Source organism: Phalacrocorax carbo, chromosome 2 (assembly GCF_963921805.1).
Source record: "Phalacrocorax carbo chromosome 2, bPhaCar2.1, whole genome shotgun sequence".
NCBI classification, from domain to species: Eukaryota; Metazoa; Chordata; class Aves; order Suliformes; family Phalacrocoracidae; genus Phalacrocorax; species Phalacrocorax carbo.
The window spans coordinates 5,396,872-5,411,184 of NC_087514.1; the positions used below are offsets into that span (position 1 = coordinate 5,396,872).

The 14,313-nt window shown below is 39.0% G+C and overlaps 1 protein-coding gene across 9 annotated transcripts in view; it reads left to right on the forward strand.

The window, feature by feature from the left end:
• TRAPPC9 (trafficking protein particle complex subunit 9) overlaps positions 1-14,313 on the forward strand; it is a 534,676-nt gene that overhangs the window by 209,342 nt on the left and 311,021 nt on the right. For all 9 annotated transcript variants that reach the window (XM_064442029.1, XM_064442032.1, XM_064442034.1 and 6 more), the window contains one exon: positions 6,414-6,524. In XM_064442029.1, the coding sequence (XP_064298099.1) occupies positions 6,414-6,524 (111 nt within the window). The remainder of the gene's footprint in view (positions 1-6,413; positions 6,525-14,313) is intronic.

The window sequence follows — 14,313 nt, forward strand, 5'->3', positions numbered from 1 at the left end:
TGTCAAACCACCACGCCCATCCCTTCTAAGCCATGTTCTTGAGAATGCAGTTCTTGAATTCTCTTGTTCCTTTATCTAAGCTCACTGACAAACACAAAGCTGTTTTGCAAAGTCCAAAGTTCTGCGAGTCTGAGTATCTGATTTTGAAGTCATACTTTCGGTATCAGGGTGACCACCCCAAATACAGTTGTTTTGCTTTCTTAGAATCATAGAATCATTAAGGTTTCAAAAGAACCTCTAGGATCATCAAGTCCAATGGTCAACCCAACACCACCGTGTCTCCTAAACCATGTCCCCAAGCGCCACGTCTACACGATTTTGAACACCTCCAGTGATGGTGACTCCCCGACCTCTCTGGGCAGCCTGTTCCAATGCCTCACCACTCTTGCAGTGAAGACATTTTTCCTAATATCCAATCTAAACCTCCCCTGATGCAGCTTGAGGCCATTTCCTCTCGTCCTATTGCTAATGACTTGAGAGAAGAGACCAACCCCCACCTCACTACAACCTCCTTTGAATTAGTTGTAGAGAGCGAGAAGGTCTCCCCTCAGCCTCCTCTTCTCCAGACTAAACAACCCCAGCTCCCTCAGCTGTTCCTCATCAGACTTGTTCTCCAGACCCTTCACCAGCTTCGTTGCCCTTCTCTGGACATGTTCCAGCAACTCAATGTCCTTCTTGTCCTGAGGGACCCAAGACTGAACACAGGATTTGAGGTGTGGCCTCACCAGTAACGAGTACAGAGGCACCATCCCTGCCCTGCTCCTGCTGGCCACACTATTCCTGATACAAGCCAGGATACTGTTGGCCTTCTTGGCCACCTGGGCACACTGCTGGCTCACGTTCAGCCACCTGTCCACCAACATCCCCAGCTGCTTCCCCCTTGGGTAGCAATGTTACCTCTCACATCCAATAGAGGATGGAGATTCTCCTTGGCTCTCTTTTGTTGTTGTATTTGTAAAAATATTTTATGTAATCCCTGACAGCAGTGGCCAGATCAAGTTCTAGCTGGGCATTTGCCTTTCCAATTTTTTCCCTGCATGACCTAATGAGATCCCTGTATTCTTCTCGAGTTGCCTGCCCCTTCGTCTTAAAGTAGTAAACTCTCCTTTTTTTTTCTGAGTCCCAGCAAAAGCTCCCTGTTCAGCCAGGCTGGTCGTCTTCCCCACCAGTTCATCTTGTGGCACTTGGGGACAGCCTGATCCTGTGCCTTTAAGACTTTGTTCTTGAAGAATGCCCATCCTTTCTCGACCCCTTTACCCTTGAAAGGCTGCCTCCCAAGGGACTCTCCCAACCAGTGCCCTGAACAGGCCAAAGTCTGCCCTCTGGAAGTCCATAGTAGTGGTTTTGCTGACCCTGCTCCTTAATTCTCTGAGAACTGAGAACTGTATCCTATCATGGTTGCTAAGCCTAAGACAGCATCCAATAACCACATCTGCCACGAGTCCTTCTCTGTTTGTGAACAGAAGGTCAAGTGAGGCCCTTCCCCTGAGAGGCTCACTCACCAGCTGTGTCAGGCAGTTATCTTCCACACACTCTAGGAACCTCTTACACTCCTTCCTGTCTGCTGTGTTGTATTTCCAGCAGACATCTGGTAAATTGAAGTCCCCAATGAGAACAAGGGCTGCAAATTATGAGACTTCCGCCAGCTGCTTATAGAAAGCTTCATCTACCTCTTCATCCTGGTTGGGTGGTCTGTAACAGACCCCCAGCAGGATATCTGCCTTGTTGGCCTCTCCCTAACGTAGCGGAATTCTCCACAGCCTCTCCTTCCTTGCCTATCCCTTCTGAAGAGCTTATAGCCATCCATTGCAGCACTCCAGTCATGACAGTCATCCCATCATGTCTCTGTGATGGTGACTAAGTCATAGCTATCCTGCTGCACAATGGCTTCCAGCTCCTCCTGTTTGTTGCCCATGCTGCGTGCATTGGTGTAGATGCACTTGAGCTGGGCTATTGGTTTTCCCCCAACCTTGGCACATCACCCCAAGGCTCCTCTCTAGTGGGCCTGGCTATATCCCCTTCACCCTTCCAACCATGCTGAAAGCCCTCTTGATGAGCCCTGCCAACTCATATGTAGGAATCCTCTTCCCCCTTTGAGACAGCTGAACTCCATCTGACACCACCAGGCCCAATGCTATATAAACCTCCCCATAATCAAAAAAACCCAAAATTCCACCGATGGCACCAGCCTCTGAGCCACGTGTTAATCAGATTAGTTTTCCTGTTCGTTTCGGTATTGTTCTTCCCTGCCACTGACAGGATTGAGGAAAACACTACCTGTGCTCCTGATCCTTCAACCAGTCGCCCCAGTGCCCTGAAGTCCCTTTTGATTGCTGTTGGACTTCTCTCCACAACCTCATCACTGCCCACCTGCACAACCAAGAGTGGGTGATAATCAGAGGGCCCTACCAGACCAGGGAGTGTCTCTGTGTTTCACTGGCTTCTGTCCTATATATTCCAGAATAATCCATGAAGAGTGATGAAGAAGATATTATTTGGGTTTTGTGGAAATGGGAAACTGTGTAGTAATACCTATAATTTTCTTAAATGCTTGAAAGTCCATATGTATATGGAATAAAACTAGGTGGTTTAATTTTGTGTGTGTTAATGTGAGATGATACCATGCTATTTCAACTGATGTTCTGGAGGAAAAAAAAAAAAACAAACCACAAAATCAAAACACCCAAATACAAAATGACTTTAGATGTGTTTGACCCAAACTTTAGACAGGAGCTAGTAACAGCAAGATGACCCCATACCTCTTAAAAGACTAGGAAGCCATTGGTTGACCCCGAACATTGTAGGAAATGTTGGAGTTCTGTGCCTTCTCTGAGATGGATGGTAACTGTCAACTACTTAACTGGGCTTACAGGACTCAAAATCCACTCAAAATGGATTTTTTCCCCAGTAACGCACCCTGTTCCTTCCCCTCCAAACCACCAAACATTTTGTATAAACTGCTATGAGGTGGTTGGTAGTGTGGAAAAGTAAGAAGAAATTTGGTAAGTGTGGGATACTTTTTCCCAGTTCCAGGAATCAGTGGCTTATGACTGGTATTTCTCAGCCAAAAATTTCAGTAGGCCATGATGGTATATAATGTAATCACCTTTATATCCATTTATTATTTTGAGTGTTTTAAGTTTTTAAAAGCTTGCATACTTTTTATTTAGATTAATTTATCTGGTATGGAGGCTAGGGTTTATGGTCTAAGATTTAGTCTATTGCCTTAAAATCCTTAAAACAATATGACAGTGGAAATTTCTCCAATAAAGAGCAGAATTTATGCAACAGGTTGCTGACTGTACTTATATGTAGTAATTCAAGAAAATCATACTGGAGTTCCTTTAGCACACTTGCATGATTATGATTTGCCTCTCAAATCTCATTTACTGACACTTTGAGATAGGTTCTTTAATTCCTGTCTCACAAAGGACAGGCTTCTGTGAGTGTGCCTGTACTAAAAATTGATATGAATAGTTAATTTGGTTTTCTTGCTAATTCTTTGATTTCCAGGAACTTTCACTTTCACCCGGATCATAGCTCAGAATCATCAATTCCACACAGACCTACTGATAGTGGCATGTTAAAAGAAATCTAAAAAAAAAAAAAAGTTCAGATCTTCAGCAAATTGCTCTTTAACCACTTGAGGGTTTCTTTTTTCCTTTGTAACTTTATTACGGTGTTACCTCTAATTTTCTAGAGCTGATGCTTTGTCTTGGTTTCCTGACTTGGATACAGTTTCCAGTATTTGAAGCTTGGTGTTTTAATTAAAATACTTTTGTAACCTATAATTGTGTTTGGTTTTCATTGCTCTAATAGTCTCTTTGATACCATCCTGTATTTACTCTGAACATGTAATGGTATCTTCTTCTGCAGTCTTAATGTTACCGTCAATCTTTTTATCCCTGTATCTTCTATGTTTTCAAAGTACTGTAATAATTCTGTAACTTTGGTTTTTATTAATTAAAGATTTCCCTGGAGATTTAACTTAAAATTTACAGGGAAAGAATTATTTCCCCTACATGTCTATTTTGTGTAGTGTTTCAAGAGGATAAAATAAATGTCATGATGATGAATAATTTTCATTGCCTAGCCCAAAAGTTCATATTTGGGAATTTTTAGCATTGGTTAGCATTGGTGTTTAGTCCTGAAGGTCTTCTGCTTGTGTAGGTCTTTTACACTTATGGCATGAGTTGTTTTTTTTACAGAACTTTGGTTCTGGTGCCAAAAGATATTGCACGAGGCTTGAATGTTATTCCACACTCTTTTTTGGTTTTGCTATTGGATAAATAAACAATTCCTTCTGTGTTGAATTTTTTAAACATAGTGTTTACTAGAAGTCTGTCTTGCAGATGAAAAATTCATATCTACTGGAGAGGCAGAAGTTTGCTGTCTCTTTACAGGTCTTGTTGCCCTCTTCCAATGAGGAGATGGCAGCCAGGCTTTTTTCTAATTGTTTCTTTCTCATTCCTTACTGGTAACAGTAAGCCACCGACTCAAATACTGCTCTTCCAGTTATTTCTTTCTTGCGAGCTGTTAAGGAAGGGAGTTTCCAATAAAAGCTATGGCTCCGTATTTGTTCTAAATTCTTAAGTTTTGACATGTTTGCTTCAGGCACTCGGCTACCTTCGTGCACTCTTCTCTATATTCAATATTCATTGACGTTTTACCCAAAGAGCGTGAAAACCCTTAAAAAATATATATATAAAGCCTCCACCCCCACTTTTGCTTTTTCCTTTTGCTACAGGACATGTTAATGTCCCCAGGCAGTGCTTGCTCTTGATTTAGGGCCTGATTGCATGGGACGTTGCTATTACTTTAGTGACCTGAATCTTAACCTCTCTTGCTTGTCCTAAGAGGGTTCCTATCTCAAGGGTTTGTAAAGCAGCAGCACAGCTCCTCCTGTATATGCTCTGAAAATGATACCTTGATTTTCAGGAGAGAGTTGTATTATGAAAGAGAGAACATGCTTCCAAGGTAGAAGAGCAGTTCTTAAACTCTTGCACCTCTTGAGTTTAATTGCTTTTGAAATGGCTGGCATTTGAGTTGTAAATTATTATGCCAGAGGGTAAATACATTGGGTTGCCTGAACCACACAGCTGTATCTCACTTAGTTTGAATATGCATATCGTTTGAAGGATGGATCTGACGACTCTTGCTTTACCAACATACTCTTCTTTGTTCCCTTTTGGGGAGCTTCTGATTTCAAGTGACCTCTCTCAAATTAATGCTGCTGGTGGGTTCTACTTCTGGCACTGACTACAAGTTACTTTTCCCTACTTATTGATTCCGATAGCAATTAGATGGGATGAGGTGATCCGTAATCTCTGTACAATGGCTATACACCTTGATACTGTAATCCACAATGAGTCACCTAATATCGTTAGATGTGCATTTAAACTTTGAAGTTATTGATAGCTAAAGCTAAATTGTATTGATGCTTAAGGCTGGGTTATTTCTCTGTTGTTAAGCAGCTTCTTAGGAAGTTTTGAATTTCAGAGTAGGCTGATGACGTGTTATTGAAGCTGTGTGGTTCTATTTGGCAGTTTGGTATCTGGTTCTGATATTTTTCTGTGTGCATTATATTATAATCAGTGAATGCTGCTATTTGTGCTTAGTTTCACAAGGAAGAAGAGTTTATAAATAAGAATCAAAATTTACAATAAAGTTTCTTCTCTGTAGCTTTATCATTATTATTTCCTAAGGTTACCAGAAACACGGTTGGTATATTTATACTGAATGCTTCTAGGGAAATTTGGATTTGAAGGATAGTAGCTGACAAATGTAAGGTTTTCTGTGTTTGTCTTTCTTACAGAAGGGACAGGGTTTTCTCTCTCAGAGTAGTTGGTGTAATGAAAAAGTACTCTAGTTGCCAGCTTGCTTTGGTCTGTAGACAAACCAGCTATCGTAGCAAATGGAATTGCTCCCTGACACTGGGCGAGGATTTAAATTTTTGCTTGTAATTTTGTTTCTTAAAAAGATAATGTCAAGGTAATTTGAAATAATAAAACTGTTCCATGTGAATGCTCAAAGAACTGAAAAAAATCTGTGACTTTTCCCATAGAAGTGAATCGTAAAGCTGCAGAGTGAGAATATGTACAGGTGATCAAATGCAATGGGGCTTAATATTGTGCAGGTTGTAATTGTCATGGGACTTCTTCTTTTCAGGATATAAGCTTCTGTCTAGTTTCAGTTAAAAATTAAACAGTTATTAAAAAAATTGTTTCTAGTAGAAGAGTAAGATACTCTTGTAATTGGAGCAGGGCATAAAAATATGTATGTGAATGCATATGTATTTATATTTATGCATATGTATTTATATCTGTGTATAAATGTTCATTCTGAAATTTGTATAATAGTTCTGTGGTTGTTATTGAAATTGTGCTATTCTTGTTTCCCGCCCATCTGAACAGCACCCGGCAGTGCCATCTACTTCTTGATGTCTTCAATTCTACAGAACATGAGTTGACCATCAGTGCTAGGAATAACGAAGATTTAATTCTGCATGCTGGGGAATGCCAGCGGTAAGTGCGTTCAGTATTAAAACAGCCCTGGCTTTAACCCTATTATTTATTTATTTATATGCAGTTGATGATATTGGGGGCCTAGTTTCCTTTTTAAACATTGTACATATGTCAAAGAATGTGAGAGTTTTACTTTCTTTAAGGTGCGTCGCTGAGGCCTAGCAATATCCCATGAATTTATTATGGCTATGAATCTAGTAATACCAATAATAACAAAATACAGAATAGTTGGTTCTGAGGTATATGGGTGGATATAGCAATGACCCATCTCGTTTAACTCGTTTTTATAGAATGTTTTAATATAATTTTCATGTGCTCTGAACATAGTTCTGATGTTAAAACCTGATCTCACTAGTTCATTATCCTTTCCCAGTTTTAAATAGTATTTTCTTTATGTAGTTTTCCAGCCATTTCATCAGTTTTTGTAGAAAAAAAATACAGGAAAGAAAAATCGAATTGACAAAAAAGCAATCACAATCTCTGTGGAAGAAATATTCTAGATTAAGTAGGCTGTTACGTATATTGGTTCTTACAACCCTACTATGGTTATGTAAAAATCATTTTGTATCAAACTATAACCATTATTTCCCATAATATATCTACCTAGGATTCCTGCTGCTGGCTGTACCCTAGGTTGCTTGGTTTATATCCTTCAGATGATCATTACATCTAGATGACACCATTTTAATCTTAAAAAGATGAAACTGTGAAAAAGGAACTGTTTCTGTTTGGTCACGGGCTATCTACACAGTTCTCTTTGGCAGAGTTGTGCTGCAGTCTTAAATCATGCAACTGATAACTTCTTTGAAGAGAGATACTTTAATGTCTTCAAATCTCAGCCTGAATATTAAGTTCAAAGTAAAAACACATCAATTGCAAGGCATGCAATTGTCAAAAAGAAGTATAGGAGACGTAACAATAGCAGTAAATTTGAAATGCTTTTTGCCTTAGTGACTCTGAAAGCACAACCATGAGGAAGTACTCAAGTACTCAAACCAAGGCTGAATTTTCTCAATTTCACCTTATCAAGGAATGGACAAAAATACCAGTAACATACAGTGTTTCTTCCTTTGATTTGCAGAGAATGGGGTTATTTTCTTTTTTTTCTTAAAGCAGCCTAAATACTCACCAAAATGTTCATGTTCTTCTCTGTACTGTTTTGTAATTCTGATTTTATGCCTCTTGCTTTTTCCCACCATTTTTGTAGTCGGTAAACTCCTTGAAATTTTTCACTCCCAAGTTTTGGGACAATATGTAACAAATAGAAATAATGCTACAAAGAAGGCTGTAAAATTACTTTGCAGCTTCTTGATTGAATTACTTTTATTTTCCTATGGATTTAATAATTTAAGTTTAAATGCCCTTAAATCGTTATATTGTAATGGATATAAACCCTTTCAATAAGTCTTTTGAAACAGTCGTTTATCAAGACAGATTGTGTATTTTCTGCAAGTATTTAAACCTTTTAAGGATAGTGATTTTTATTCTTACTGCAAAATATTTTATTGTTTTACCCTTGGTTAGGAGCTGCACTGACTTTTCTATCAGTTTGAAACTCATTTGTTACCTTTTTCTTGAACAAGAAGTGCTTTTAATTGTAGCAATGTACATATAGCTCCTCTGCTGCTTGGAGTTTTAATTTTTATTCTGATGGATCTACTACAGAAACTTAAGTGGAATATATGCTGAGCCTTAAAATTAGCATGCTCCTCCTAGCGAGGTGCTTTCGTTAATCTTACACACACACACACAAAAAAAAGTCTTCCCCCTTTTTGGAGCAATGGTCAATGGTTCTAGGTCTTTCTTTTTTAACATAGGACAATCGTTCTCAGGAGTTTGCATTTGAACCAAGTGTTTTCAGTCCAGATGTACAAGGCTTTTCAACAAAGCCTACTCTTAGATTCTCCTTTTATAATTTATTCTTATCTTTGGACATTGATTTTTTTTGTTAATATCTGATGAATATTTAAATGGAGGCTCTTCAGTCAAGTTCAGGTTTTTTTCCCCTTCCCTGTACCTTCTTGATTCCATCCTCATTCTTCAAGTTTTTCTCATTCCACTTTTATTTAAATTATAACTTTTTTGCCAGCTTTGCTCACTCTTGCTTCCTTTTGTAATTTACTCTCCCTCCATTCATCACCATCATTTCGAAATCTCCTGTCCTGACAAAGTGTAGATAGCAGGAAATTGTTTTTTTCGTTCCTGTTCTTATTGCTGGAGACTCTGTTTTCATATTCTCTGCCTGCAGACCTACAAAGAAGGGTAATGCTGCATCCTCCTCCCTGCTTGCCTCTTTGCTTCCTACTTTGCGTGTTTAGAAAGTAAAATAACTTGGAAGTCTCTGATGTGTTGCTTCTCTTTTCTATATTATGGAGCTGTTGCCGTAGAGTAGAAGTTTTGCCCCCCTGTGCCTAGGGAGAGGGAATTTGCAAGGGATCTGCCATTGCTTTCATGTAAAATGAAGAATGGCGATGGAAGGCTTTGGATGCTGCGCTTATCAAAGCACTCTCCTTAAAATATTTGATTTATAACTAAGGTCCACACATGACTGTGGAGCAGGAAGTGGGGAGGGTGTAGGAGGTGGAAGCAGAAATGCCCCAAAGAGTCTGGGTTCAGCAGCAGATCTGTACTGGCACTGCCAAATCTTGCTGAGCCCATGCAGGGCAGTTCCTGGTATCTGTCTTCTAGTACTCGTATTGTTTGGTACATTCCAGCCCCCTCCTGTTCTCTGGCTTATTTGTGTTTATGTAAAATGGTTCAAATGCATAGAATATTACACGCCCCTTTTACTTTAAGGTCTTAAGTGAAGTTTGCTGCAATTAACTTAGAGATAGGGGAATAATAGCTTTTACAATAACATGCATGGAGTATGAAAAATGGTATACTCTTTAAGGAAAAGTGACATCCTTTAGGGCATTAAAATACTCTATGGAGAATACATGCCTTTTTGTACAGCAAGATTATTCTTGCTGACTACTAAAGATTATCATTTTAGCTTTCAGGGAACCTTAAGCTTACAATTTACTGTAATTTTTCAGCCATTGATTGGGAATATTTTGTGTGTGCGTTGTAACTGCTCTCAGATACGTATGTAAGCAGTGTTTCTGAGAAGCAACACTCTTTTTCCTCTATTTTAGGATAGAGCGATACATGCTTTGCTCCTCATCATTTTATACTAAGAAATGATCGTTTGGGCTCAGTGATTATTTTGTTCACTCATTTTTCTGTCTTTTATCATTATATTTTCTTCAGACACACGAATTGAAAGGATCGGCCTTTCATTTTTTCCCTGTATCCCAAGATGTTACTTAGTGATTTTCATACTCCCCTTTGTGGTTTTCATATGGTTTGAAATGTTCCTTTGTGTCCCATTATGGGACACTTAGTGATGGGCTTTACTTTGAAGCCTTTTGTCCTCAGAAGATTGCGGTTGGGAGGAGAGAGAACTAAGACTTATTTGGAGGAAAGAAGGAGAAGAAAGTAAATTTGGCCTCCCTTTCCTGTGAGGTGACATGCCGAATAAGAAGGGCAAAATTTTTGGAGGTTCCTTCAATGAAATCCTGAAAATATCATTAAGTTTCATTATAAAGCTGCATTCAAAATCAAATTTTTTTTTTATGCTTTACATCTGCAAGAGTTTTTCTAAGTTTTAATATACACATATACCGGTGTCCTGGCAAAATGTTGTCAGAGAAGTTACTCTACTGAAGTTCTGGCTGCAGAGAGTGATGCTGAGATGTTGGCAACATCTTCAGTTAATAAAAAATATGTTTGATATACCACACTGTGGTGTCAACATGTTTTGTTAATCTATCCTGGTTGAATATGCTTCGTGTGGTGATGAGGGAGGCGAGGTCTCTGATATATGCTATTGGAAAGTTCAGCCCTCAGATATTTTGCTCGCCTTGCAGAGCCTCCCGTCTGGAAAGCTGTTTCTTGAAGTAGTCAGCTGCACACTGCTGAAGGGGCTTTGCTGTGAATGTAGAAATGTTTTGAATGTAATCAGCAGTAAAACCGAACTTGTTTATCACAGTCACGTGGCATTCAACAGGTTGTTCTGAAATGGAAGAATATAGCAGGCAGCTCTGGGAGGGGGATTGTATTATGTATGTTCACAAAAAAGTGTTGCCACTAGCAATGATTTTAATTTATTGAAAAACTTAGGTATGGTAATTATTGTGTTTCTTACTTGATTATCAAACCATTAAAATTAAATTTCATGACAACCCTCATTTATGCGTAAATCACTTCATAATTTATGGTAATAGATGTTATCTTATTATGTGCCCCAGGATATCTCATTTTGTACAACATACCCTGCAATGCCTTTACATTTCTATTCTGTGCACGGTGTGTCTGGCATTCGGGAACGGCGAACATCATCGTCAGTGGAAGATTTATCATGGTGATGGTCTGAGTAGATCAACCCTCTCATCTATCCTTGTGGTGCGGCACCACTGAGTTGTTAAAGTCTTCCATGTATATGAGACTCCACAGCTGATGGCTGTAGATACAACGCTTTTAAACATTGGAGTTTTCAGATTGTTTTGGCCTTGGTTGAGAACCGTGGGGATTAAAGCGTGGGACAGCCCGGGAACGGGACGGGACTCGGGAGTTAAGAAATGAAGAGCAAACAGGACCTGGCTAAGAACAGGCTAGAGAAAAAGGGTCAAATGGTGGCAGTCATGGAGGAGCTGTGAAGGATCTTTAATCATTCCCAACCAGAGAGGATATCTTCTCCTCTGGATGCTGGAATGAAATGGAAAATTATTAGAGAGTTGTATTTCCTTGGGAATAGTAAGTAGCCCTGAAATTTCTGAAGAGGTGTGTCATGGTACAGGCCACCAGAGATAAGGCAATGCCTTTATCGGTAATTCCAATGGCAGAGGCTTTTGTGCAAAATTTGCAAGTACTGGTGATCCATGGGATGCTGATGTAAAATAATGTGGTGGATTTTTATTTTTTTAACTATGCTGCATAAGAAAAAATAAGCTAAAGAAATACTACAGTAGCAAAGTCAACACTCGGAAGTTAACAACTGCCAAGCCCCTTTCTGGGTTGGCAGTTCCTGCCTTTTAGCAGGGTTATAGGGTTAAATGAGTGAGTTTACTTACTTATATATATTCACTATACTAAGTTTTTTGGGTTTTTTGTGTTGTGTCAGCAGAAGTGTAGGTGTTCCTCTCAGTTTTGTTAAGTAAACTTTTGTGTGTGTTGTCTTCACCTATTTTTAAATACTTTTTTTTTGTTAAATTCTAACGCGTCAGAATAATTAAAGAAACAAATTATTATTTTCATTCTTATACCTCTCATCACATAGTATGGTGTTTCTTTCATCCATGGAAAGTAAAGAATTTTTTAAAAGTCCCTTGTGTGCATACTGTTAATGAGGGCCATCGACTACTGCTTAATTATTTTATTTAAACGGGTTGGTTAATTGAGCTGTGAAGTCTCTGATGTGGAATACTCCAATTTCTGCAGTGTTAGCTAACAATGCACATACATACTGAAAACATTTTGAAATAAACCCCCTTCCAAAAGGTATAAGAATTGAAAATTCTGCCCCTTTTTAAACCATAAGTTCCCTTAATAAATTTATTGCCAATGTGTAAGTAAATCTTGATTGTTATTTCTCATAGCTGCCAAGTCAGAGTTTAATTTGTGCTTCTGTTTATGACAGGGCATGTTGTCTGTATGAAAGATTAATGATTTTTTTTTCCTTACATTGCTGTATGTTTTAAAGACAAAGCTGCTACGACTAAGGCTTTGCATGCTGTCATCGAGAGAAAATATAATTTCACAGCAATATCCCTTGGTCTTCATGTTAAATCCATGGCAAGCTGAAAGTTTCTGAGATACCTTCAAGTCAAATTAAAAAATATCTAAGGTCGTATTGACTAAAACATGAAAATCACCTGCTGTTTTCAGAGTAATCATTTTTATTTTGTCTTTTACTTGACATTTAATTTTTTTAAAATCTTGCCTTTTCTTACTAATAGCCAAATCAATCTTTAAATATACTACATAATTTTGGGTGAATAATCAGTAATGTTCAACAAAGGAGTTGGAAAGGAAATGCTTGTTTGGGTAGGAAAGGGTGATATATCTAGCACTGGTCAGATCCACAGTATGATCCAGTTCTAGTATTTGTATTTCTTCCAAAGCACCTCGCAAAATTTGGAGGTGTTACAGGAAGAATCTGCAAAAATTTTAGGCTGAGTAAATAATTAATAATAAAAAACCAAAGACCAATAGAAAGAATAATAAAGAGCAATTTCATTCAGGGAATTCCTGTGCTGAAATGGGGTGTGCTTCCCGTGAAGAGCTAGTCCAGATGCTCTTCCAAGGTCCCTTCCAACCTTGGCTCTTCTGTGATTCTGATTCTTTGGTAACGCGCGAAGGCATGATGGGTGATTGCAGGGTAGTTACGAGGCCTCGGTGTGAGTGTACTGCAAAAAACCAGATGTGATCTGGGAACAGGACAGGCAAATGGAAATAGGGAATAAAAAGTGAGAATTATGACATTCGGTTCTGGTCACACATATATGGGAAAGAGGAGATCAAATGGTAGAAGGTGCAGATAACTGATGAAAATAATATAGACATTGGCTTTGGTTTGAAAAGAGCAGTAAAATTTAAAAGGGATTATTAATGCATTCTATGAAGTCGGGCAGAGAAGGGCTCTCTTTTAAAGGTTAAGGGAGCTGAGGACACCAAGAAAAACTGAGCTTTGAGCTGTCTGTGAGTACAGCTAGAAATGAAGAGATTTCCAGACCTCAGACATCATCAGCTTGTTCATCGGTCTCGCTCACAGGGAGTGGAGGCAAAGAACCTGGCTGCTTCCAAGGTGTCCTCAGCGGAATTGCTAAAGACCTGCCTGCAACTGCCATACTTTCCACCAGGAAGACCTTTTCCAGTGTTCTGTCCCTGTAATTGATGATGGGAAAGCAAATGGCCCTGTGGGTTTTACAGCAACAAATACATGAATGGACGCCTGTTCCTCCTCCATTCCCTCCCCAGTACAATATCATCCTTTTGTTCTGAAAACATAGTTACGGTGTATTTCTATAGGCAAAGTGCAAGAGAATCGCTTTCCTATGATTTCCATTTGAATTTAGCTTTTCTGTTTCTGACAAAACCACACATATTTGGAACACAGATAAACCTGCCTTCTCTAATTGCTGGCAGGGAGACTTTCCCCTTTTCTCAGGTTTGTCAGTGTAAGGTGTTTCTCCTCTCCCCCAGCTTCATTTGGAAGACTCAGTGTATTCCTTATATGAATTGGAGGATGCTACACTGGGTAGGCAACTGGCTTGGTATTATATGACTTCTCAGAGATCCTTCTCTTCTTCCCACTTCTTCAGAAGTAGATCTAAGCAGTTTGACTGTTTTTCTAAATCGGGGGTGACTAACTCACTGGATCTAGCCTGCATAGCAATTTTCCTGACCTCTTTGAACATTGACTTGACCTCAGGAGACCCAATTTGCACTATTTCTAATATTTTGTGTATGCAGCTAGGGAAACAGGAGGTTTGTGAGGGCCGGCCAAGTTTGTCTCTGACAGGATTTATTAAGTTTAATAGGGTACAGCATAAACATGGCTAGATAGGTTGGCCCTTATACAAAATATCAGAGATATAGTACGCGTTTGCTATCCTGGTTTTAGATGATCTATAAATCACTCGAAATCCAAAATAGTCATCTTAATTTTCCCCTTAAATCATAAGTAGATCACAGGCTATAGGAAGTGCAGGGTTCAAAAACTATCTCTTGAAAATGTCAGAATAAT